A 26400-nucleotide genomic window follows, 5' to 3' on the forward strand; every position below is an offset into this window, starting at 1 on the left:
AGTTAGAAAACCTGTTATTTAATGTAATCAAGTGAAAAGATCTAAATAAAGCATTAATTCGTTGCTCTTTAATCAGAATGTGTACGTTACACAGTAAAGAAAAGGCTAATGAGATTTGATTCTATTTCATTATAAAAGCTACTAATTTTAATAAGCTGAACTGTTTGGAAATTGATTTGCTGCAGATGTATACTTTTTATTTTGCAAATAATAATAATAATAAAACATATTACTGACCATTTAACTGTTTATTTACAATGAAACAGCTCCAAATGAGCATATTTAGTAATTTGGGGATTTTTTTAAAGGGGGTCAGGGGAATTCCTTATTATAGTGAGCATATCCCTTATTTTCACATACCAATGTTGACAGCTATGAATAGGAGGGGTTTTATGAAAACGTCCAAATATGTAATGAAGTGGCACTTCAGCATAGATAAAGTTTTTCTTAATAATATGCACATTAAAATTAAAAACTGTGAATTTAATGGAATTGTATTTTTTTTTATAATTATTTTTGGGGGTTTTCACCTTTAATAGACAGGGCAGTATAGAGTATTGACAAAGCATGGGGAACAGAGAGAGGGGAAGGATCGGCTTAGGACTGCGAGACGAGAACTCGGGTCGCCGTGAGCACCGGAGTGCATGTGTCAACGCACTACGCACTACACCACTGACACCAACAATCGGTTTAATTGTTAATGCTTTTTGAAATGTATTAACAAATAACATGGTAATTTACTATCAACTAACAATTAACATGGTGATTTACTATCAACTAACAATCAACATGGTAATTTACTATTAACTCTTTTGTTGGTAATCCATTGGTATACAATCACCCATTTTTAAAAATAGCCAAAAGTGTGTAGTTTTTATTACAGCTCTGCCAGTCACAGTGATTGAGCTCAAGCGAATCAAATGAAAAGCATATGAGAAGCATCTTGAAGAGGGCGGAACACGTCAGATACTAGAGAACGTTTGATTAGTCAGACGATTTGAGTGAGGTGACATCAAAACAATTGTTAAATAACCCATATTATGCATTGTAAAAGATCATATGTTGGTTTGGGGGGTCTCCAACAACAGTCTGATAAGCATTTTTGCTAATTGAACATGCAAATCACGGGTGCTTCTGCTAGGTTGGTAATCCCAAAACTCAAAGCATTACATGCAACTCTTCTAAACCTTCAAACTAAAGTGAAGATTAAATTCTAACAAGGGTTTCTATTAACTTTAAACACATTTTTTTCAACAATTACCTATCTTAAATCAATCACAGGCAAAGCATGCTAGGAAATACAAATCCCCTAACCAGATAGCTGGATCAAAACAATTCCTTCGTATTGTCCCAACACAAAACGCTTAAGTTAACCTAATGGTTTACAAATTTAAGTTGACTGAACATAAAACATAAACTGGCTAAAGAAATTACAAGAACTGTGTTGTTTCAGCTCATTTTAAACAGTTAGAGTGTGTATGTAACCGACAAGTTTCTGTGTTTGTCGATGGTCAAACATCTAATTTTTTGTAACACTTGTGGACATATAGTCACCACAGCACATGTTGCTAAGAGGTGGTTTCCCTCAAAAGAATGGCTGCTGCCCAATGTGGCTCAGTGTGGGGCTCATTTATAGCCTCTTGGTGTAATGACATCAACGTTGGTTGGAGGCATGCAGAGTTTTCCGGTAAATACCCACCCCCATCTCCTGTAAAGATCCATGCGGTGGGTCTTCCATGTCTCTTTTTATGGAGGTGAAGTCGGGTTGATTGTGATTGTCTAAAACAAGGTTCTGGAATTAGACTGACCCCTGAACACAAGAGGCCACCCACAATCCTTCAGAACTGAGTGTGATGTTGATCAGATACCTTGGTTTCTGTGTGAAAAATACACAGAGGCTTAAGATAGAATCGCTTTCTCATGAAAGAGTGGGTCAATGTTGGGAGTATGAAGGCTGTCGTAAGATTAATGGAGGAATGATCTACAGCGCAGTGTAGAATTTAATCTTTACAGCATTTTCTTTGTGCAATACCAGAGCTGGGGCCATTCCATGGATCTTGTCTGAATGGGAGCAGATGTTTAGCTAGAAATCTGGTTTAGCTGAGATTTGGTAAGACTGCAGAAAAGCTGAATTCAGGCCAAGGAGCACAGAACTGTACTTTGTGACTCAGATTGCTTTTTCTCAGATAGAAGCCCAGAAAACACTTCCTATATGATTCTTTAAAGCCTGAAAGCATTCCTCACAAATAAACACACAGTAAAAAAAACTTCAGTCTTCAGTTCACAGTTTTTTTTTTCCAAGTGTTAAATAAATCCAGGTTTCCCTCTTGAGTTTAAAGTAATATGTCATCATCCTTGGAGAATTAACTGATGGAAACATGCCTTGCTTCTGTCTAGCCACTTCAGATAAAATCTGGCACTTGGCCCCATTCCCTCCTCCTTCCAGGTTTCATCAACTAGGGGGAAAACAGTTACTGGAAGAAGGATCAGAGGATCCAAAAGAGTTAAACTTTAAGTCTATGGGTCATCAAAGTGTGCGTGAATGGGCCAGCTGCCACATGGACCCCTGTTAAACGCTGACTCACCCAGAGATGGCAGTGGAACCTGAGACAGCCTGCTCTGATGGGACCTGGACTAGTCTAATGAACAAATTTTTCATAAGACTTGATTCTGCAGTGGCTGTCTTACCCCATTTTTTATGATTGGTTTGAATAGCACATTGTCTGAATTTAGATTTTTACCATTTTTGTTTTGGTTTCAATACTTTTTATTATTAGTTTCGTCTAAGTGCTTATCATACAAAGACCTTGGCAAACAACTTCATTCCCTTAAAGAAATTAAAATAAGAAGATCTGTCACCAAATTCTATTGGGCACACAGGCTGGTAAAGGGCACCTAGTTTACCCCTTTTTTAAGATTTAATATTAATATTACGGTTCTTCTGAGTGTGCCAAATTAAGTTCAGTTCAAAACACAGTTCAGATTTTTTGATTATATGTTGAAGTAAAAAAAAAAAAAACTTAACAAGGGGGCAGAGCCAAGAGCTCCCCTGCTCTGTGTTCATGCACATTCGCATGTTGTTTAAAATGAAACTGTTCAGATGGTGCTCTGTGGCGTGGCAGAAATATAAACAGTGTCCTGAGTCGTGGCTGGGTGCCGACTTGCGGCGCCGGTGTGTGTTCCCTGATATAAACCTATGTTTAGACTTGGAAAGATGGTGCTGCATGCAGGGCCGGAGCAAGCTGAACTGCCGCTCTAGGCAGAGGATGATCACGCCGCTCTCAACCTCAATGTGAAAACGAAAGTGACCGGTTATGAAAATGAAGTGAGGTGTCGTGGACCTCTATTCTGCCGCCCTATGCACGGATATAACTGAGGACACGCGGGTGCTGAGGGAGGTGTCGTGGACTCCGCCCTCTCTATTCTGTCGCCATATGCGCGGATATAACTGAGGACACGCGGGTGCTGATGGAGGTGTCGCTGACGCCGCCCTTTCTTGCGCAAATATAGCTGAGGACGCGGGTGGTAAAGGAGGTGTCGCGGACGCCGCCCTCTCTATACTGCCGCCCTCTCTATACCGACGCCCAAGGCGGCCGCCTAGGTCACCTCTGTGGACGTGCCGGCCCTGGCTGCGTGATGCTTCTGGTGTGCGACCAGCTTTAGGCAAGTTTGTTATTTCCAATAGAGGGACGCCTACATGAGGCAATGCGCTCACACTTTCTAGCTGCACCTAGATGACGGTTTTTCTGTGACTGCAGGAAATGCAAATGGCTGAAGTTTAAGAAAAACGCAATATGTGAATGTTGATCTTGTGTTGAGCCCAATGAGCCTTAAACCTAAAAATAGAGCAATGGTGTTTCTTTGGTGACATCGCTTCGACTCACACGCTGAAAATGGCAGACGTGAAACATTAAACTGATGATTTGGTAATGCGCGCCTGTCAATCAATAATGGTGGGTGGGGGGACCGCACTCCTACGTCAAGTTGTGGTCGATCCCAAAACCCCTCTAAATGGTCCACCGTTTTTATGTTGTTAAATTAAAAAAAAAAATAAAAGGACTGGGTGTATATCACCCCAATATGGCCGTCTTTACACTATACCTACACATATGTCTGTCCAAACAGCTTGAAAAGCAGATTTTTCACTATAGGTGTCCTTTAAATCCAATCTGATACCAAATACAATGAGCTTGACAGTGGTGGAAAAAGCACAAACAAGTCATACTCAAGTAAAAGTACCATTTCTTGCCCAAATATGTAGTGCCAGTAGAGTAAAAGTGAAGATAATCCTCAAACTAAGTACGAGTAAAAAGTAGCTTTTTTCTGCAGAGAACGGCTGATGCGTTTACATGTAATTTGTGCATGTGTGTGTGTGTGTAAACGTAACCTTCTGTAGTGCATTTATACAGAAAACATCCATCATCTTCTCATCATTGACATTCAGTCTAAACAGTCTCTCTGTTATTGCGTGTAAAGATTTTGGACATCTTCTTGAAAAATTATAATGCTTCCAAACAGTTTGCTGCATGTCTTAAGGTAGTTTGGTATGATGCAATTTACTTTCTATATACAATTTGATTGGACAGGAATCACAGGACTGATTTTTCTAATCCCTATAAACAGGAAAAAGTAAAGTGGTGCATACAGGTTGAAGGAAATCAGTACTGATACTGCAGTAAAAATACTGCAAAAGTACACATTTTGAAAATTACGTAGTAAATTACAATTTCTAAGTAAAAACTACTTGATTACAGTAATTTAAGCATTTTTAATTTGTTACTTTACACCGCTGGAGCTTCACCCTCAACATTTAAATACCTTAGTGTCTTTTGTATTAGCAATTTGCAGCACATTCACAATGCTTTCTTGTTTGTAGGATTTCTTCTATGGGGATTTCATCTTTGTTATGTTTGCAGCAGCAGTGTGCTAAAATTTCAGACAGCGTATCAGTAAATATACCGGGGGTTTTATTTCCTGCTCTGCAATTCAATTGAAAAGAGCCATAAATGTACTCTAAACATAGAGGTTCTTTTTTTCAGCACCAGGAAACAAGTTTACATGGTCACCTTGAGTCTATAAATTAGATGTGAATTATTGTCTGCTGTAATCTATGATTTATGACTGTGAAATCAAAGTTTCTCATTGTTCAGTGAGTTTATCCTCCTATTTAGTATATTTGGTAATTAATCAGCAGATTAGACAGCTTATTTTTATAACACACATGACAAATTCAAGCCAACAATTAAATAATTGCCAAGTTTAAAAATGATCGCAAGCTCATCAATCACTTTGATCATACTGTAAGTTTTTCTTACGTGGTCTAAACCACAACAAGGAATGATATTGCATTAGTCAATATGTTTTAAGATATGTTTAAGCTATGTTTTCTGGTCATTTTTTAATTATAGGTAGGAATTTAAATATATATATATATATATATATATATATATATATATATATATATATATATATATATATATATATATATATATATATATATATATATATATTTTTTTTTTTCTTTTGTTTTTTTTAATCTAGATTAATTTCACTGTAATCTTGGAATTAATCTAAATTAATTTAGATTAAAATGGCTCATTTGAATTCTGAAGGCATTCAGAATATGTGTGCTACCCAAATAATGACTACAAGTAAGTCTTTGAGAACAGGTTTCTCAAGCCAGGTGGCACATTAGACCAGGGGCTCATCTCCTGTTTCCAAAATGCATCACAAACTGCTTGAGAAACTGTTCTACTATGACAATTGGTGATGAAAATAAATGATTTTCAATAAGATTTTTTAAAAAGTGTTAATAAACACATTGGTTTATTAACTGTTTATTCAGTTAAACATGAATTTTGAACTGTAGGCCTACATAAGCTCCAAACACCAAGTTATTGATTACCTTAATCCGACTAAAGTCATAACTGTACTAAACATAAATGGAATTAAGACATGTGGATTATGTATATATTAGTGGCAATATTGAAGTAAACACCGCGATCAAACTATTACCATCATGTAGGACTTTTTGCCACATTTACCGACAAGATCCACACACCCAGGTGATGCGGCTGTCAGTAAAGGACTGAACACACACGCACATCATCATGGAATTCTTTCCACTTGGTGTGAGTTATTAAATTCCATAACACTCTCACCAGTCCTTACACCTTATTTGTGTCTAAAACCCCAGTTTGTCTAGGGGGAATGAAATGTTTATGAGTGAAACTGTTGAACTACAGCTAAAGTCACACAAAATTATAGGAAACCCTTTCATGAAAGCACTTCAAGTGAACACCCTAATAATATTATTGTCTATTAAGGCAAATAAAAAGATTACAGATGTCCATATAAACATAGTCAGTAGTGTCTTCGAGGTAAGTGCAAGATCCAGAATGGCATTCTGCTGATTTGATTTAGAAGGGCACTTTATTGTCAGATGGCTCACTGGTCAGATATACATCCGTGCTAAAATATCAAGGTGAAAGTCCTTATAGCTTGCGTAAAAAAGACCCAGCTCCCAACCCAACTTTGAGAATAGGTTATCGATTATTAATATATATTTTTTTAATTGCCCGATAAGAGTCTCGTGTTAATGCAGCATGTTAACGATGATGACTACATGCCATATTACCGAATAAATCAGAAAATTACCCATGGCAAATTTAATATAAACGGTTTGGTATATATTCAGCCCACAGCCCTCAATCAAGTTTGCTTTTTGGCCCTTTATAGGAAAAAGTTTGGGCACCCCTTATATAAAGTAATAAAAAAGCACTATGATGTATCCATGTGACTAAAGTTGTTCTCCACAGAACTTGTTGTTTTCCACAGAACTACCTGTGATTTAAACATTCTGAGATTTTGCAATACAAATAAACAGGAAGTGTGAATTGCTGTGACGCCAGAACTACCAAATCCAGGTATGAAATGAGTAAGCGTCCTCAGAGATTACAATCAGAAGAGAAACCATTAAAGCCACATCCACAATTAACACATGGTTGATGTAAGACTTCTGAAAAATGTGAGGTAACAAGTTGCTGTTTTTAACAAACATACGCAGAATGTCAAACTGAACCCGTATCAACAGATGCTTTAGTAAGAAATGAACTGAAACATCAAGGGCGCCGCATCACTCTTTAAAGCTCACATCACACTAGCTAAAGGGAAAATATCATGTCAAGTGTTCCCAATAAAGCATGTTTACCAACTCTGAATCATGCTTGATCATATGATATAGGCAAATTATAACTGATGACTCAATATCATTCATTTACATCACTGTAGAAGCATGACTTGAGCCAGGGGTGACCAACCCTGCTCCTGGAGATCTACCGTCCTGCAGATTTCAGTTGGAAACCATATTAAACACACCTGCCTGTAATCATCAAGTGCTGTTCAGGTCCCGATTAACTGGTTCAGGTGTGTTTGATCAGGGTTGGAGCTGAATGGTGGATTTGCTCTTCAGTTATTGGACTTTCAGCAGTGCAAATTGAACCACACTGAACATAAGTAAACTGAACTTCAACTCTAAAAACTGGACTGACACAGTTTTAATTTACTAGAACGTCTATGTCAAGGATATCAAACTCAACTGCACAGTTTAGTTTCAACCATAATTAAACACATCTGATCAAACTAATTAGGTCCTTCAGGCTTGTTTGAAACCTACAAGTAGGTGTGTTGAAGCAGGGTTGGAACTAAACTGTGCAGGGCTACGGCCCTCCAGGAATTGAGTTTGACATCCCTGGTCTATGTTAAGCTGCTTTGACAGTCTACACAGTAAAAGCGCTGTATTAATAAACATGAACTGAACTCAGCAGGAAGGTAGATCTCCAGGAGCAGGGTTGAGCACTCCTGACTTAAGCACTTTAGATTTTCTCAGACATTGTGCTGTACAGTTTTAGATTCAGATGACTTACAATCATGGACTTTCTGTACATAGAACAGTCTGTTTGATGCACGTTGTTGTTATCAGAGTGAAAAAGTTAGTTAGCTAGCAAATTTAATGCTTTTTTCCCCAATAATATCTTACATGGAGAGTTTCATGTAGCTTCTTGTGAATGCAAAGTACTGCAAAAAACTTTTCTTAGAGTTTTTGTCTCATTTCTCGTCCAAATATCCAAATATTTTTAAATCAAGTAGCTTTTTCTTGACAAGAAAGAATATTGTTTTGTTTTCAGCAGTGAACTGCAAAACTTGCCACTTAAGCTTGCGTTTCCGGTCTTACGCATCCGTATGAATGGAAGTCTATAGGGAGAAAAGTGCTGTGTGACCGCAGCTTTAAGCACTTAAGGTTTAGATTTTCTACATTGTGCTGAACAGTTTTAGGTTCAGAAGACTTACAATCATGGACTGAATATAGGATATTCACACAGTCTGTTTGGTCTATCTTGTTGTTATCAGTGTGTTTAAAAAGTTAATTAGCTAGTAAATAAAATGCTTTTTTTTAAATATTACTCTTCATGCAGAGTTTCACGTAGCTTTTTGTGAATGTAAAAGCTCTGCAAAGTTGAAGTACTGCAAAATAAAAGCTTTTCTTAAGAGTTTTTGGCTGCGTCCGAAACTGCCTACTACTCAGTAGGTACTGCATTTGAATTTAAACGTACTACTCGGCCGTTAGAAAAGTACGTTCTATAAAGTATGAATTTGAGCAATATGAATGGAATTCGAACGTACTACATCCATCATTTTGTCATAGTCATATGACCTACCTGCATCAGTTGCGTCACTTCACTACCATTCATAAATTTTCTTGCGGGGCATCATGGGATAGTGAAGAATGCATGAGATGCGCACTTCAGAATCTCACCGGAAGTTATACAGGTACTTCTCGCATACTGATTTTCGAAATCTATGAATTCGGATGTACTACTCGACTCGCATACTGATTTTAGCGTACTGTATAGTATGGAAGTATGCGGTTTTGGACGCAGCCATGGTCTCATTTCTAGTCCAAATGCCTAAAAAATTCTTAAATTAAGAAGCTTTTTCTTGACAAGTCAAAAATATTTTGTTTTCAGAAATAATAAAACCAAATTAAGTTTATTAGTTAATTAGTAAAAAAAAAAAGAGTTAATTAGTAAAAAAAATGCATTATTTACTTTTTTCCAAACGAGAACAGGATTATTTTACTTACCCAATTATCAAATTATTTAGCTTGTTTTGAGGCAAAATCCACTTGATTTTGACTTATTTCCGAAACCAAAACTGTTTTACTTGTCTATTTATGTTGATTCAAGAATTTACACATAACTGGATTTAAAACGAAACAATAAAATATATTTTTTTTTTTTAGCATCGAAGATCAAAGTGTAGGTCAAATATAAATCAATGAGAAAGTTGTTGTCTCCTAAAAGAAAGCAACTGCCAAATCAAGTTGTCAGAAATGAAAGTTTTTCTTCAGTAACTGATCTACCCAGGTATCGCTGCAGCCCAGTGACCTCTAAGTGGAAGGGGTTACAACGCAAGTAGGTTGGGTGACCCCCAAGTGGAGGGACTTAAACCACAAGTAGGTTGGATTGAGGTGGTGTGGGTGATGTAGATATTAATGAAACACATCAGGTTACTGTGAGGTTAGGTTTAGGTGTAGACTATAATAAAACACAACAGGTTACTGTGAGGTTAGGTTTAGGTGTAGACTCTAATAAAACACAACAGGTTACTGTGAGGTTAGGTTTAGGTGTAGACTATAATAAAACACAACCGGTTACTGTGAGGTTAGGTTTAGGTGTAGACTCTAATAAAACACAACAGGTTACTGTGAGGTTAGGTTTAGGTGTAGACTATAATAAAACACAACCGGTTACTGTGAGGTTAGGTTTAGGTGTAGACTCTAATAAAACACAACAGGTTACTGTGAGGTTAGGTTTAGGTGTAGACTATAATAAAACACAACCGGTTACTGTGAGGTTAGGTTTAGGTGTAGACTATAATAAAACACAACCGGTTACTGTGAGGTAAGGTTTAGGTGTAGACTATAATAAAACACAACAGGTTACTGTGAGGTTAGGTTTAGTTGTAGACTATAATAAAACACAACAGGTTACTGTGAGGTTAGGTTTAGGTGTAGACTCTAATAAAACACAACAGGTTACTGTGAGGTTAGGTTTAGGTGTAGACTAATAAAACACAACCGGTTACTGTGAGGTTAGGTTTAGGTGTAGACTCTAATAAAACACAACAGGTTACTGTGAGGTTAGGTTTAGGTGTAGACTATAATAAAACACAACCGGTTACTGTGAGGTTAGGTTTAGGTGTAGACTCTAATAAAACACAACAGGTTACTGTGAGGTTAGGTTTAGGTGTAGACTATAATAAAACACAACCGGTTACTGTGAGGTTAGGTTTAGGTGTAGACTATAATAAAACACAACAGGTTACTGTGAGGTTAGGTTTAGTTGTAGACTATGATAAAACACAACCGGTTACTGTGAGGTTAGGTTTAGTTGTAGACTATAATAAAACACAACCGGTTACTGTGAGGTTAGGTTTAGGTGTAGACTCTAATAAAACACAACAGGTTACTGTGAGGTTAGGTTTAGGTGTAGACTATAATAAAACACAACCGGTTACTGTGAGGTTAGGTTTAGGTGTAGACTATAATAAAACACAACAGGTTACTGTGAGGTTAGGTTTAGTTGTAGACTATGATAAAACACAACCGGTTACTGTGAGGTTAGGTTTAGTTGTAGACTATAATAAAACACAACAGGTTACTGTGAGGTTAGGTTTAGGTGTAGACTATAATAAAACACAACAGGTTACTGTGAGGTTAGGTTTAGGTGTAGACTATAATAAAACACAACAGGTTACTGTGAGGTTGGGTTTAGGTGTAGACTATAATAAAACACAACAGGTTACTGTGAGGTTGGGTTTAGGTGTAGACTATAATAAAACACAACCGGTTACTGTGAGGTTAGGTTTAGGTGTAGACTCTAATAAAACACAACAAGTTACTGTGAGGTTAGGTTTAGTTGTAGACTATAATAAAACACAACCGGTTACTGTGAGGTTAGGTTTAGTTGTAGACTATAATAAAACACAACAGGTTACTGTGAGGTTAGGTTTAGTTGTAGACTATAATAAAACACAACAGGTTACTGTGAGGTTAGGTTTAGTTGTAGACTATAATAAAACACAACCGGTTACTGTGAGGTTAGGTTTAGTTGTAGACTATAATAAAACACAACAGGTTACTGTGAGGTTAGGTTTAGGTGTAGACTATAATAAAACACAACAAGTTACTGTGAGGTTAGGTTTAGTTGTAGACTATAATAAAACACAACCGGTTACTGTGAGGTTAGGTTTAGGTGTAGACTATAATAAAACACAACCGGTTACTGTGAGGTTAGGTTTAGTTGTAGACTATAATAAAACACAACAGGTTACTGTGAGGTTAGGTTTAGGTGTAGACTATAATAAAACACAACCGGTTACTGTGAGGTTAGGTTTAGGTGTAGACTATAATAAAACACAACAAGTTACTGTGAGGTTAGGTTTAGTTGTAGACTATAATAAAACACAACCGGTTACTGTGAGGTTAGGTTTAGGTGTAGACTATAATAAAACACAACCGGTTACTGTGAGGTTAGGTTTAGGTGTAGACTATAATAAAACACAACAGGTTACTGTGAGGTTGGGTTTAGGTGTAGACTATAATAAAACACAACCGGTTACTGTGAGGTTAGGTTTAGGTGTAGACTCTAATAAAACACAACAAGTTACTGTGAGGTTAGGTTTAGTTGTAGACTATAATAAAACACAACCGGTTACTGTGAGGTTAGGTTTAGTTGTAGACTATAATAAAACACAACCGGTTACTGTGAGGTTAGGTTTAGTTGTAGACTATAATAAAACACAACCGGTTACTGTGAGGTTAGGTTTAGGTGTAGACTATAATAAAACACAACAGGTTACTGTGAGGTTAGGTTTAGGTGTAGACTATAATAAAACACAACCGGTTACTGTGAGGTTAGGTTTAGGTGTAGACTATAATAAACCCCAACAGGTTACTGTGAGGTTGGGTTTAGGTGTAGACTATAATAAAACACAACCGGTTACTGTGAGGTTAGGTTTAGGTGTAGACTCTAATAAAACACAAGTTACTGTGAGGTTAGGTTTAGTTGTAGACTATAATAAAACACAACAGGTTACTGTGAGGTTAGGTTTAGTTGTAGACTATAATAAAACACAACCGGTTACTGTGAGGTTAGGTTTAGGTGTAGACTATAATAAAACACAACAGGTTACTGTGAGGTTAGGTTTAGGTGTAGACTATAATAAAACACAACAGGTTACTGTGAGGTTAGGTTTAGTTGTAGACTATAATAAAACACAACAGGTTACTGTGAGGTTAGGTTTAGGTGTAGACTATAATAAAACACAACAGGTTACTGTGAGGTTAGGTTTAGGTGTAGACTATAATAAAACACAACAGGTTACTGTGAGGTTAGGTTTAGGTGTAGACTCTAATAAAACACAAAAGGTTACTGTGAGGTTAGGTTTAGGTGTAGACTATAATAAACCCCAACAGGTTACTGTGAGGTTAGGTTTAGGTGTAGACTATAATAAAACACAAAAGGTTACTGTGAGGTTAGGTTTAGGTGTAGACTATAATAAACCCCAACAGGTTACTGTGAGGTTAGGTTTAGGTGTAGACTCTGTGTCATGTACAAGACATGAAATACATTAAAACTCCAAGTTTGCACAGCCCGCTTGGAGCTGGCGCCGACCTCAGTTTATACTCTTCTTGATCTACTTGGACTTCTTTTTTTTTGTTGTTGTGGAAAATCACCATTTTTAGGACTGAACCAAACTGAAGTGCTGTCTATAATTGACATAACTGTGTGAGGTTGCAGGTCGAATGACTAGAAGTCTTACCGTAGTATCCGCAGCAGTGACCTCAATGGTGGGAATGTGTTTAGGGGTCTTGTTTGTAGACTGACACACCACACAGCCCTGTGACCCCAAGGTGACAATCACTGAAGCACAACCTTTGTTTAACAGCTCCAGGCCAACTTGACTAGCGTCTTTCACTGAAGTAACGGAGAGACCTGTCAACATCTCGGCCTGAGAGGAACAACACAGGATACATGAATGAATTTCTTGTTATATGTTTTATTGTTTTGTATTTATTGTATTGTCTTATTGCTTTGGTTTCTATTGTTACACTATAATGTAAATTTGAATTTTTGTTTTGATTGTTTTGCTTTAACGTAACTTTGACTTTTTTAGGTTTTGGTTTTTCAGTTGCTTTGGTTTAATGTAGTGCCAAAAAAAAGCTTATGTGTGTTATGTGATCATATAATCATTTATTTATATTCTTTATTCTTAACAATTTTGCTACATAGACATTAAAATGTATGCATAACTTCCAAAAGGCTAGCTGGCAGTAGGTTTGTATGTTCCTCTGTATCGAGTTTCTTCGAGCTCGTTTTTTTAGAACACTACCTCAATGTACAAGTAGCTAGAACTGCCTCATTCAGAAGCTAGAACCAGCAGGCGTTCAACAACTTTAATAATAAAGTAAACTCAAAACATCTGGAGCTAATTCACGGGACTCAACACTTGTAAACTCTGGCTCCATTGGGCTTGCAGCTCTCAGCACCGCCCACACTCGTCACAGCTACCAAGCTAACCAATCATAGCGTTTGCATTATGTGACGCTGCTACGTGTAGTTACATTTTTTGAGAGGTGCGCATTAGCGCCGGCGTCAGCCACATGGGAGTGCTATGTGACCGCACGAAGGCTATGCCAGAGCATATGTGTGCGTTTGATGCAGAAGTATAAATCAACCTTAAGTTGGCGGTTCATTCCTCTGTGGCAATCCTTGATGAATAAAGGGACTAAGCCAAAGGAAAATGATTGAATAAATTATAAATATACACAGCACACACACATATTTTAGGTCAAAACAAGCTTATTTTGGATGGGTTTAATTGCGTTTCATTTCCCCCAACACTAGTTTAATGTAAATTTGTGTTTTTAATTTAGTTTTGGTATTTTTTCATATTTGGGTGCTAAAGGGAACTAACCCTTTATAAACACATGACAGAAAACATGACAGAAACAGAATATTTTCTCCACATTTGTTATTCTGCATTTCACTGTATGGGTTTATCTTCTGGTTTAGGAAACATCCATTCAAATAATAAGGATCAGCTATAGCATTCATAGTCAGTTTGGATTCGTACTTTATTTTTATCCATAATAAAAATATTGTTTGGCATTTTTGGTATTTGAGGTCAGAATTATTAGCCCTCCTGATAAATATATAATAATAAATTTTTATTCAATTTTTTCCCCCAATTACTGTTTAATAGAGAGAAGATATTAGTTTTTATAAATATTAGTTTTATATAGATTAGTTTTAATAAAAGATTTCTAATAACTGATTTCTTTTATCTTTGCCGTGATGACATTAAATAATGACTAGATATCTTTCAAGATACTTGTATTCAGCTTAAAGTGATATGTAAAGGCTTTACCAGGTTAAGCGAGTTAGGTTAATTAGGCAAATAATTGCATAATGATGGTTTGTTCTGTAGACAATTGAAAACAATGTATTGTTTGAGGGGTCTAATAATTTTAACCTTAAAAAGTTTTTAAAAAAATTAAAAACTGCTTTTATTTGAGCCAAAATAAAACAAACAAAACTTTCTCCGGAAGCAAAAATATTATTAACTCTTGCCGCAGTGCCTTTTGTTCCTATAAACTGTTTAAAGAAATTTACCTCTAACCCACTAATTGTTGGTACTTCTAAAATTGTTAAAGACCTCCGGAAAAAGATTAAACACAGGCAGAATATGTTCAGATCCACTGATTTTTATTACAATCCTTTTCTACCCCCTGTTCTTAAAGATGGCATAGCCAAACAGTTGTATGATCAAGGCATCCAAACATCTGACATATTTTATGAGGAGGATACTCTTGTCGTTTGAGCAGCTACAACAGAAATTTGCCTTTTTTTCTATTTTTTTTTTTACATACCTACAAGTTAAAGAAAGTTTAGATAAACGACCCACTCCCTGGGTCTGAATATAGTGTCTTTCACCTCTTGAGGCTATTTTGTCAGAGAAAAAAAGGTCTCGTGTCTTTTATCTATGCCAAGTTGTTACAGCTGATGGCTGGTAATATTTGTGGCATAAAATTTAAGTGGGAAAAAGAATTGGAGTACTCATTCACAGATGACGAATGGGAAACAATATGAAAAAGCTCAGACTTTTTCTATCAATAGTCGACATGAACTCATCCGATTTAATGTGATACAAATAGTTTACTAAACACCAGTTGGATTGCACTCTTTTAAAAGCTTCTATCCAGGGCTTTGTCCTTGATGTAAAGCAGATAGAGGGACTCTCCTACATATGCTGTGGTCTTGCCCTGACTTAGAATAATATTGGAAAGAGTTCTTAAAGGTTTTGCCATAGTTGTAGTTACTAATATGTAGGTACTAAACCACCTTATACTTCCATATGGATTAAAGAAGAGCAATCCTATATGCCTTTGCAAAAAATAGTTTCGTTGGAAAGGTGGCAAGATTTGTTTGTCAAATACTGGGAAGCTTCATTTTTTAATTGGGTATAAGAGTACAGAATCCTTAGAACCTTACTGTTTTCTGGTTAAATTTTATTCATGGTTTATTTGTGGCACTACTGGTCGGAGGTTTGGGGCATGTATAGGGCAGTATGTGTGGGAATGAAAGATCTATTTAGATTATTTTGTACTTTGTGTTAAAAAAAAAAAAACCCTATTAACAATGTTAAAAAATGAGTGCTGTCAATCGCTAAAAAAATTAACTAATTAATCACACTTTTTTTTTAAATTATCGCGATTAATCACATTTAAAAGACTGAAACATTTTATCTATTCAAATGAAAAATTAATGTAAACGCAAGACAAAAACTATTTAAATTCAAAATATAATTGTTTATTAGAATTTTTGTTGAACTTGTAACACAGATTTCTTCATGTAAACTACATACCCACAATAAACCATCAAGATCCTGGCTTGACAGCCATATTTATTACAAAAATTAAAACACAGGCATGTTAATGCCATTTGAATTTCAGAACAATCAATGCCAATAAAGAAAAAAACTGATTTCCAAGAAGATTTTCTAAGTGGACTGCAAAAAAATCCCAAAATACAGGCATTGCAGATACAGAAAATGGTAAATTATAAAAATAATAATAAAGTATTGAATACAAACAATTGCACTCATTGTAAAGTTGTATTGCTGTGAGTAAAGAACATTAATCATAAAGTAGAAACAATTTTTCTTAGTCCTCCTTTACCTTCAGCTAGTTGCTAAGAGATTATTGACATTATTGGGGGACAATGTGGACCTTTTCTTTTAAATGATGTGAGCTGAGAGTGCAATGCAATCTTACGGCAATTCATAATTTTTTGATTTAGTGGCTACGGCGTTTAGTAAGGTTTGTTGCTGGTAGGTTTGTCAAGCACGCACACGCACGGACACACGGAGCGACTCCCTTCAGATTTAACACGCAAGATCACGTTCATCAAATCTGCTTAAACTAAGCATTCTAAAGTCTTTCACAAGGATTCTGACACAACAACGCGAAGTAGCCGCTTTACAAAACTTGTGTTTAAGGGGGAAACACATCAAACTTAATAAAACATTGGAGGGCGCTTGCTGAAAGGCAAAGGAATGTGCTGTCTTCGACTTCATTTACATGGACACTAATACTCCGATTTTAATATGGACACTAATACTCCAATTTTAATTGACCTTATTCTCCGCAGACGAGTGGGCGCTGCCATTTGAATCTTTTTGGCACGAGACTTCCGGTCTCATTCTCTTCCATTCATTTTTAGACATTAAAAACTGCTCGTTTCGCTGTTTGATGTTGCAAACTGATATTTCCTGGTTATATTATTCTACTTGGTCTGTATAGTCATGCAAAGATTTGTTTGTAGAGCAAGTAGTTTGACCGTTTTTTGCCGTTTATTATTCCTTGTCATTTCTCCCATAGGTGACTGAAACGGAAGTTCTAAGACAATCGCGAAAACAGGCGCACTTCCGCATTTTAGAATAAGGTCAATAGGATTAAGATAATACTCTTATTAAGAGTCTACTATAAGCAGTGATTTTTGATTACCTTAAAGGACCACCAAGTCACGAAATGCGGAGGTTTTTCTTTCCGATCACCATGCGATATCAAATTCCATTAAAACAAAAGTCGAAAGATTAAAAATGAAACATTAGATGGAGGAACTCTGGAGGTAGGGTGGGATAGCCTGGTAATGCGACATTAATTGTTGTATCCAGAAACTTGCCTTAAAAATGTGCTTCCTTGGTCTTATCCATATTTGTTTGCATGTTTGCCACACGTCAACCAACAGGAAATAAAAAAAACTGCAACTTCGTTAATTGCATACATTTTTTTTAATGTGTTAAAATTAACAGACTAATTTTTTTGACAGCACTATAAAAATATATGCATTATAGAAAACACTGTTAAAATTTTTATCTCCCTTAAACATCATTTGGGATTTTTTTTGAAAAAAACTAAACAAAACAAGAGGACTAACAATTTTGACTTCAACTATACATGGCCAAAGCTCTTTTTGGGTTGACTGTTTTTGTCCTCCACATTATTTCCTCTTTGTATTCTCTAAAGTGCAGTACTTCTGTCTAAAATGACCAAGTGTAATCAGTATTATTAAGTTTTTGTAGGCTCTTGACTACAGGTGTATATAGGATAACCTTCAGACAAGCCCACCAAGTGAGTGAAGAAACCAAAGAAAATCAGGGCAATAAGTATAGCCTTTGTATTTGTGTACTTTGAGGTTTGCCATCAATCTGTCCTATCTGGTTGCCAAAACAGAAAAAAGATGCACACATTACTCATCCATGTGTGGTTATCTGCTTCTGTAAACTGCCGATGATTCATTGTTCACTCCTGCAACTGAAGTTGTCGGGTGAAAGCCAACGTGTACGCAAATGCATGTGCTGGGACTAAGGCTGAAACTGAAGGGTTGATTTGTATTGAGGGCTCTCGCTTTTAAGTCCCACCTGTGCATTTTTTCCTCCCTCCTTCAACCACCCAGCCACATCAAAGCTGCCCTGACGGAGCACTCCGTTTCAAACTCTTAGTTACACTGGAGCTTTCGCCCCAGGCCGCACTGAGACACCATCTGTGCATCTGCCTGCCTGGTCGTGGATGCTTTAAGTTTACTGTTTCCCATCAGTCCAAGCCCTCGTCTGTCATCTCACCCTGCCGTGATTTAAAAGAGGGCGGGCTCCAAACATAACAGTTACTGTAAGACACGACATACAACCCCATCATTTCTGGCACTTGGCAGGTAGATGACTTTTTTTGAGTGGTTGTACTTTATGTGTCCTTTTACTCTTATGGCCTAGTTTAAAGGGATAGTTCACTCAGAAATTTAAATGACCTCATTGTTTACTCTCCCTGATGTGGTTTTTAAAGTTTATGAGTTTCTTTCTTCTGTTGAACACTAAAAAAGATATTTGGAAGAACGCTGGTTGACCCATTGACTTTCATAGTCAGAAAAAACATTCAGCATTCTTAAAGATATCATATTTGATATTGAACAGAAGAAAGAAGCTCAAATAGGTTTTGAACAAGTGAGCGGTGAGTAAATGATGACAGAATGTTCATTTTTGGTTCTGTCAAAATGCCAAACTGATCATCAAGAAATATTAAAGGGATTGTTCATCCAAAAGTGAAAATGTTCCTACTACTTACTCACTCTTAAATTGTTTTCCTCAGCAAAACACAAATTAAATTTTAAATAATTACTCTTGAGGTCAATGGGGACTGGCAATAGCAACCCAGGGTCATTTTGATTACGTACCCCATATACATTTCTGGAGAGTGGCAAATACGTCCCAGGAGCTACGTTTTTTTGCCGTTTTTGTTTTGAAAACAAACATCCAACAGAGGCTGTGTACGAATCCACCTGTTTACGCTTTTTCAGATCTCAAATTTCTCTCGCGAGAGCCATTGGCGCCTGCTCTTCTCACGTAGAGGCCAGTGTCAATGACTGGCTAACTGACTAATCGACCGACCCACCCTCCTCCTTCCATAAACCCAACCAATAGTGTTTTAAAAAGCAATAGTGGCGCTCATTTTAAAGACGAAATGCAGCTCCTCAAGCTACATAATTTGTGATCTTCGAAAATTTATGTAGGGCTACGTTTTCAGAATGAGCCTACGTTGTGTGCAATAGTTTGCTTTTAGGAATAGTTCATTCAAAAATTTAACTGCCCCCTTTTTTTTCCTCAAGCTATTCTGTGTCTGCAGGTGTTTATGACTTCATATCAGATGAACACTGTCAGATTAGTTTTATAAATATTGGATAGCTTTTATTTTAAAGGGCACCTATAATGAAGACCCACTTTTGCACAGAAATGTGTGTAGGAATAGTGTATCCACAGTCATACTGGAGTGATAGAAACACAGTAAGTCTCTTTTTTCTGCTGATGTTAAAATAGGATCCAAATCCCAGTGGTTTTGAGGCCCACCGCAACGTGACGTAGGAGTGCGGTTTTCCCCACCCATCAAATTGATTGACAGGTGCCATGTATCCATAATAACATGTATACATATAACCACAGAACATTTTTTGCAAAGAAACTGAAATAAAAAAAATGTTACAACTCTCTGTGATCATCTGCGCCTCAAAAATAAATTTTGTAAGTTCAAAGCAGAGCATGTTAGTAATAAAGAGAGTTAAATCACTGTTTAATTTTTAACCAATATAATCACCACGGCCACATAGTTTCAGTAAATGTGTGTGTGTGTGTGTGTGTGTACTGCAAATGACATTTGTGTGAGACTCATCATTTCAGAAATGCTTGAATAGACTCCACCAGAAATACATCAAATAAACTTACCTAGTATTTTTGACTAGTGACCTTATTTCAGCTTCATCCAACTCTGTCTCTATCACTGACTGCTATTAATCTGATGTAACAAAGGTGCATGAAAAAAAGCAACATTTTGCTAATGATAGTTCCTTATAATAACCGCTGCAAATTATTCTAATATATATATTCCAATAACATAATTAAGTCTGACATTTGACAGACTTGACAAAAGACGAAAAAAGCCTGATGGCAGGAAATTTGCTTTTCACAGCACAACATGTTTTTTGTGTTCACATCTATACAGTTTTGTGCTTCTTGCAACCACCTGAGGAAACCTTTAGACTTATAGGCTTTTGGGCTGAAAATGAGCAGTGTTCATCCAAATACAGCATAAAAAAAATGTTGCGAGTAGGACCGATCACATCAAATGCATTTTTAGTTGAACAAGCAAGATGCAATGCTTTTTTTAATGACAAGTAGTAAAGAGCAGTGATCTGTGCTTTTTATGTTGCAACTGCAAGGTTTTCAGTTCATTTATACAGAAGATTAGCGTTAATGCTTTGTCAGTACATTAAACTCAATAGGCAACTCTAAGGCCCAATCCCAAATCTACTCCATAGCCCTTCCCCTTTCATTTTGCACGTTCATGTAAAGGAGTAGGGGTGTTCCAATTCTCTTTAGCTTGAAGGCATTGGACTAAGGAGAAGGGCTACATAGCCCTTGAAACTGAGATTTTTCAGGACCACAGAAACCAGGGCATGAGAAAATTTCTTAGAAAACACCACCTACAACAGCAGCATGGCTGCACACCGAAGTCAGGAGATCCACAAATTAGTATTTTTTTGTCATTATTACGAATTCTTACAACAAACAAACATATGTTTTAATACATTCATAACATAAAGTTCATGTTTTACCATCATGCTTTAAAAAGAAAAAGTTCAATTTTGCTATCTATAATCCATAACAAAACTTTTATATAGTAGTCCCACAACACATCTGGCATCTGAAGATAAATACCAAAAAAATAACACAACTGAAATAACTACAACAGTCGCCATCGTCGACTTATTTGAAGTGCGAGCTTGCAATGACCTACAGTATGATGACGTGTGCAGGTGTTGTAGTGCTGTCTCATTTCTTAGGCCTGGATTATACTTCTGCGTCAAGGGATCAGCGTGACACACGGTGCAAGCCTTGCGCGTTGCCATGCATTTATACTTCTGAGCACTGTTTGTGATCCTGTTTGTGATGCTAGCGGGCAGTGAGGTGGTTATGTTCCTCTGTGTCGAGTTTCTTCGCGGGTGTTTTTTTTTTTTCCGAATGCTTCCTTATGTACAAGTGACTTAAATTCGCTCATTTTGAGACAGGAACTGGCAGACGTGCAGCAACTTTAACCATAAGGTAAGCACAAAACAAAACTTTTCCTCTGGAGCTCCTTCACGAGACTTGACACTTATAAACACTCACTGTTTTCACAAAGTGATGATGGCTCAATCCCAATTTTATTTTTATACTGCTACCCCTTGAAGGGCTTCAAAATGTACCTCTAAGAATTGGGACAGCATTACAGTACCTGCACACATCATTATATGTCACTGCGATCTCTTGCTTCATATGAGATCAGACGATCATGACTGCTGGAGTTATTCCAGTTGTGCTATTTTTTGGTACTTATCTTCAGTTATTCAAATCCCTGAAAGCATATATTATGTTATCATAATGATGTAATGTGGCAATAAGATCATAACTATACTGTGCATTGACACTGCGGCCATATTCATCTTTGTAAACACATCCAAAATAACATTAACATTGTAGCAGATACTGTAAAAGCTCATTTCCAGCCACAAGACATTTACTGACGGGGTATTCGAGTGTCAATTGGCCCCTTTTCCACTCAGTGGTATGGTAGGGTACAGTTCAGTACTGAACTAAACCGTACCGAACTAAACCGTACCATACCACTTTTGCGACTCCCTTTCGAAAGGTTACCAAAAATGAGAAAGGGTACCAAAGGTGGAGCTACACACGCAGCTGAACGCTGACTGGTTACAGAGATACGTCACGAGCTCGTGGAGCTAGACAGAATGTAAACAAAGGATCCGCCATGTTCTAATACACAGCCGAGTGATTACATGCAAATACTATATGTATATAATAACGAGCCATGGATGATCCAAGCTCAAACAAACCTTGTCGTCATCTTGATGAACAGACACAAAAGTCAAGAAGAAAAATCTGCCGTGACCTGTTGTTGCTTTACGAGCCCGTCTAAAAGTGCGAGTGGTATTTGCTTTCTTCCGGGAGCTTGCGATTGCGTCTATATTTGATATACCGAACTTCTTGAGCTGATGATAATAACGTGTGCGCGATTATTGAAGTGTCTCCATCATCTGATCCATTCAAAAAGAAAAAGACAAGCGCGGAAAAAAAGGAGAAGCCCAACAAAACTCAGGATCAAAATTGTTTTAGCAACCTGAATCATAAACAAACTGCCAGGTTTATCTTTGACTTTTGTGGACTATTATGAACAGGGAATGACAAAATTACTCTCTAGCAGAGCTTGCATTTGCTGGTGAAGATTACAGACACAGATGAGAGGTTTGCGCTGACTGTGGGCTATATTGTGTGTGTTTTTGAGCTTAAATAAGTGCTAAATGTCTGCTGTGTGTAGTTTTTCTGTAATTAATAATATATCGTAGACTGTAAGGGTCTGTATGTGTTCATTTATGTTGCATCTATATATTTATTTTATATGATCGCAGATGTTACAGTAGGCTATTTTGCATTGGGTACATGTATTAAAACGTGCTTGTTTGGTGTAGAAATTTCTAATAATAACAAAAAAATACTAATTTGTACTTACTTACGGGTGCTACTGTGGCTGGTGTATTCTGTGAATTTTCTTACCCCTTTGGTTTTGAGTGTGGTCCTGAAAAATCTTCGCTGAAAGGGTTATCTACCCCTTGCCCTTAGCCCTATAAGCCTTCAAGCTAAAGGGAATTGGGACACCCCTACTCTTTCAAGTGAATGCGCAAAACGATGGGTAGTGGTAAGGGGTAGAATTGGGATTGGGCCGATACGTGTGTGGGTATTATTGGTGTCTGATTTCTTAGGGGAATATATTTATCCCTACCCCTCACCCTCTATTTCAAGGGCCAAGGGGAAGGTGAAGTGGTAGGCACAGGGGTAGAAAATAGAATTGGGCCAAAGAGTAAAATACTGTATCGTTATACAATAACGGCAACTAGTTGTCTTGTTCGTCATTGTCTTCTATAGCAAACAAAGTGTATGGAAAGTGGTTCAGGTTAGGATTTTGACTCAAACCATTCTTTTACTTTGCTTTTAAAAATACATTATTTTGCGTTCTTTGAAACTCATAGGCTTGAAATGAGTAAATGACGACTCTAAAGACCAACCTATCTTCATGTAATTTCTTGTGTTGCTGTTTATTGTCTTTCACCTCAGACTCGTTGCAGCAGAAAACATCAGATGCTTTGTAGAAATCAGAATCCAGGTACGCAATAGCAGGAGCTGGATTAAAAATAGTCTTCACTGAAAGAAACACAAAAAAATCTTATTCACACATTGGATTATAATAGATAAACACTGCAAGAAGTAAGAGTAAAAAGACCAACATTTGATAAATGACTTTTATAATGTCAAATGATTGGTTTGAATGAAAACGGAAACATTAGTATTATAATCACAGACAATGATGTCAAAAAGCTATCAGTCTGAAACTTGCACTTTGAGCCACTTGGCTTAATGAATTGATATTAGCAAACTATAGTTTCACAATAACATTAATCTTGGCTAAGAGTTCTCTTTTTATTTTTCGCTCAGTCCTAGACTCAAAATTTGACGTAAAACCCAACCACACAGGAAGTGACTATAACCTCCTGTCTGTGAGGGGATTTCTCACTAGCGAAGTAAACAACAGAATTTAAGTGGTAAAAATATTTAGTCTGTGACATGGAGAATTTATGCTGCTTAATTTCAAATTCAGATACAGAAAAAGACCCGAGCAAGTATATTTCATGTCTGTAGCTGCTAATAAATTTAGGTGGACCCATAATCAAATATGCACATCCAAGTCATTTTAGGAACTTAGACATAGGCTGATATTCATTGATTCATTTTATTATCATAATGAACAAGCATGGTTTTGTTTTGATGGGCACTTCAAAATGCAGTACATTATTATCTAAACTGTTATATATATTTTTTATTTTTAAATAATGTTCAGATTGTCAAATTTTATAAGTTCAATGTTTGAAGATAGTTGTAAACATTAATCTGCCCATACTGCACATTAACACTGTACAATAAGGCTCAATTTGTTAACATTATTTATTGAATCTGAACTCACAAATAAAACTACAAAGACATTCATTACTTTTAGGTGATGTTAATTTCTTATTTAATGCCTAATAACTCATTAAAATAATAAAAAAAAAAATGCAATAATTTAACAAATAATCAAATTCAGAAGTAATTTTATCTACTATTAATAAAGTATTTGACATTATTAGTTTTCACTGTGGAATTTATTGCACCTAAACAAAACAAAACAAAAAAAAAAAACTTTCAATTATATATTTTTTAACTATGTAATGTATACCTACATAAATACATACATATATACAGAGTCAATGCTGAAATGATTAATTTTTCCAAATTTAATATAATATATAAAGTCTTTTGTGCTTCCAAAATGCGTCTGTAAAGTTTCAGCTCAAAACACCCATTAGTTTATTTATTATACCTTTTTAAATCGTAAAATTTGAGTTTTTAGGAGATTGTAACTGTTTTGTTGCCTATGCCTTTAATGCAAATGAGCTGGTTCTTCCAGATTTCCACGTGTGTGTCAGTGCGTGTAGCCTTCACGTACAGCTGAAATCAGAATTATTAGCCCCCCTAAATTAATAGCCCCCTTGTTTATTTTTTTCCCCAATTTCTGTTTAACGAAGAAATTTTTTCAAAACATTTCTAAACATAATAATTTTAATAACTCATTTCTAATAACTGGTTTATTTTATCTTTGCCATGATGACAGTAAATAATATTTGACTAGATATTTTTCAAGACACTTCTATACAGCTTAAAGTGACATTGAAAGACTTTACTAGGTTAATTAGGTATAAGCAGGTTAGGGTAATTAGGCAAGTTATTGCATAATGATGGTTTGTTGTGTAGAAAAAATATAGAATTAAAGGATCTAAAAATTTTGACTTTCAAATGGTTTCTAAAAAAAATTAAAAACTGATTTTATTGTAGCAGAAATAACACAAATAAGACTTTCTCCAGAAGAAAAATATAATCAGAAATACAGTGAAAATTTCCTTGCCCTGTTAAACATCATTTATGCTTATCATAAAATATTTGAAAAAAAATTCAAAGGTGGCCTAATAATTCTGACTTCAATTGTAGATAAACAGCACAGTGACAGACAAGAATAAAGCAGATCTGCCTTACTATGATAAGAACTTTCCCAACTGCTATTTGATATATTTGTTGTGGAGTTAATTCAAGCCTTTCTGCAATGATGAGTCACACACAATGCCATTATAAATGAGGTTTGTGTTCGCACAGGGCGAAGCAGTGGTGCAGTAGGTCGTGCTGTCGCCTCACAGCAAGAAGGTCGCTGGGTCGCTGGTTCGAGCCTCAGCTCAGTTGGTGTTTCTGTGTGGAGTTTGCATGAACTCCCTGCGTCCGCGCGGGTTTCCTCTGGGTGCTCCGGTTTCCCCCACAGTCCAAAGACATGCGGTACAGGTGAATTGGGTAAGCTAAATTGTCCGTAGTGTATGAGTGTGTGTGTGTGGAAGTTTCCCAGAGATGGGTTGCTGCTGGAAGGGCATCTGCTGCGTAAAAAAAAACAAAAAAAAACTCGCAACATAAGTTGCCGGTTCATTCCGCTGTGGTGACCACGGATTAATAAAGAGACTCAGCCGACAAGAAAATGAATGAATGTGTTCGTACACTACTGTATAGACATCCGTTATGTTATACAAAATATAATATAAAGTATATATAATATACAAAATAAGTCTGATTTAACGTCCACAAACCAGGATTAAAGCGTCTTCTTTTATCGTTGTACTGACACTATATGGCTGTGGTGATTAATTACAGCAATTTTAATGCCTTTATTACAAACATGCACTGTTTTAAAAACTTTAAAATTTGTACAACTCATTGTTGAGGTGCTACTGATCACAGAGAGCTAAACAGATCTTTTAATCCCAGCTGCTTTGCGCACATCCTGTTCTTTGGTTACACGCCTTACTACGAAGACAAGCTAATACGCGTTTGTCAATCAATCGGTGGGTGGGGGAAACCGTACTCCTACGGCACGTTGTGGTGGGTCTCAAAATTGGAGGGTTTTAGATCCTATTTTAATGTCAGGAAATTTAAAAAAGGAGACTTATTGTGTTTCACTCCAAGCCAACTGTGGACACACTATACCTGCACACAGTCCTGTCCAAACAGCTTACAAATGATGATTTTTATCATAGGTGCCCTTTA

General features: G+C 36.5%; 1 protein-coding gene and 1 long non-coding RNA gene across 6 annotated transcripts in view; both read right to left on the minus strand.

Annotated features, from left to right (window-relative positions):
- rbks (ribokinase) overlaps nucleotides 1-26400 on the minus strand; it is an 82601-nt gene that overhangs the window by 16997 nt on the left and 39204 nt on the right. Inside the window, exons 7-9 of one of the 4 annotated variants that reach the window (XR_015512522.2) lie at nucleotides 23336-23427; nucleotides 12665-13074; nucleotides 9301-11681 (exon numbers count right to left, since the gene is read on the minus strand). Coding sequence is in view for 1 of the 4 variants with exons in the window: in NM_001002117.1 (NP_001002117.1) it covers nucleotides 12886-13074; nucleotides 23336-23427 (281 nt within the window). In the remaining 3 variants the exon portion in view is untranslated. 4 annotated transcript variants of the gene reach the window in all.
- On the minus strand, nucleotides 5510-10139 carry LOC147840034 (uncharacterized). Of its 2 annotated transcripts, none has more exons than XR_015513728.1 (2): nucleotides 7859-10139; nucleotides 5510-7326 (listed from the first exon to the last, which is right to left on the minus strand). It is a non-coding gene; the product is annotated as an uncharacterized LOC147840034 (long non-coding RNA). The 2 variants fall into 2 exon arrangements; XR_015513729.1 differs by having other exon boundaries at nucleotides 5510-7320; nucleotides 7859-8288.

This window comes from Danio rerio, chromosome 17, assembly GCF_052040795.2.
Source record: "Danio rerio strain M-AB ecotype USA chromosome 17, GRCz13ab, whole genome shotgun sequence".
Taxonomy (NCBI): Eukaryota; Metazoa; Chordata; class Actinopteri; order Cypriniformes; family Danionidae; genus Danio; species Danio rerio.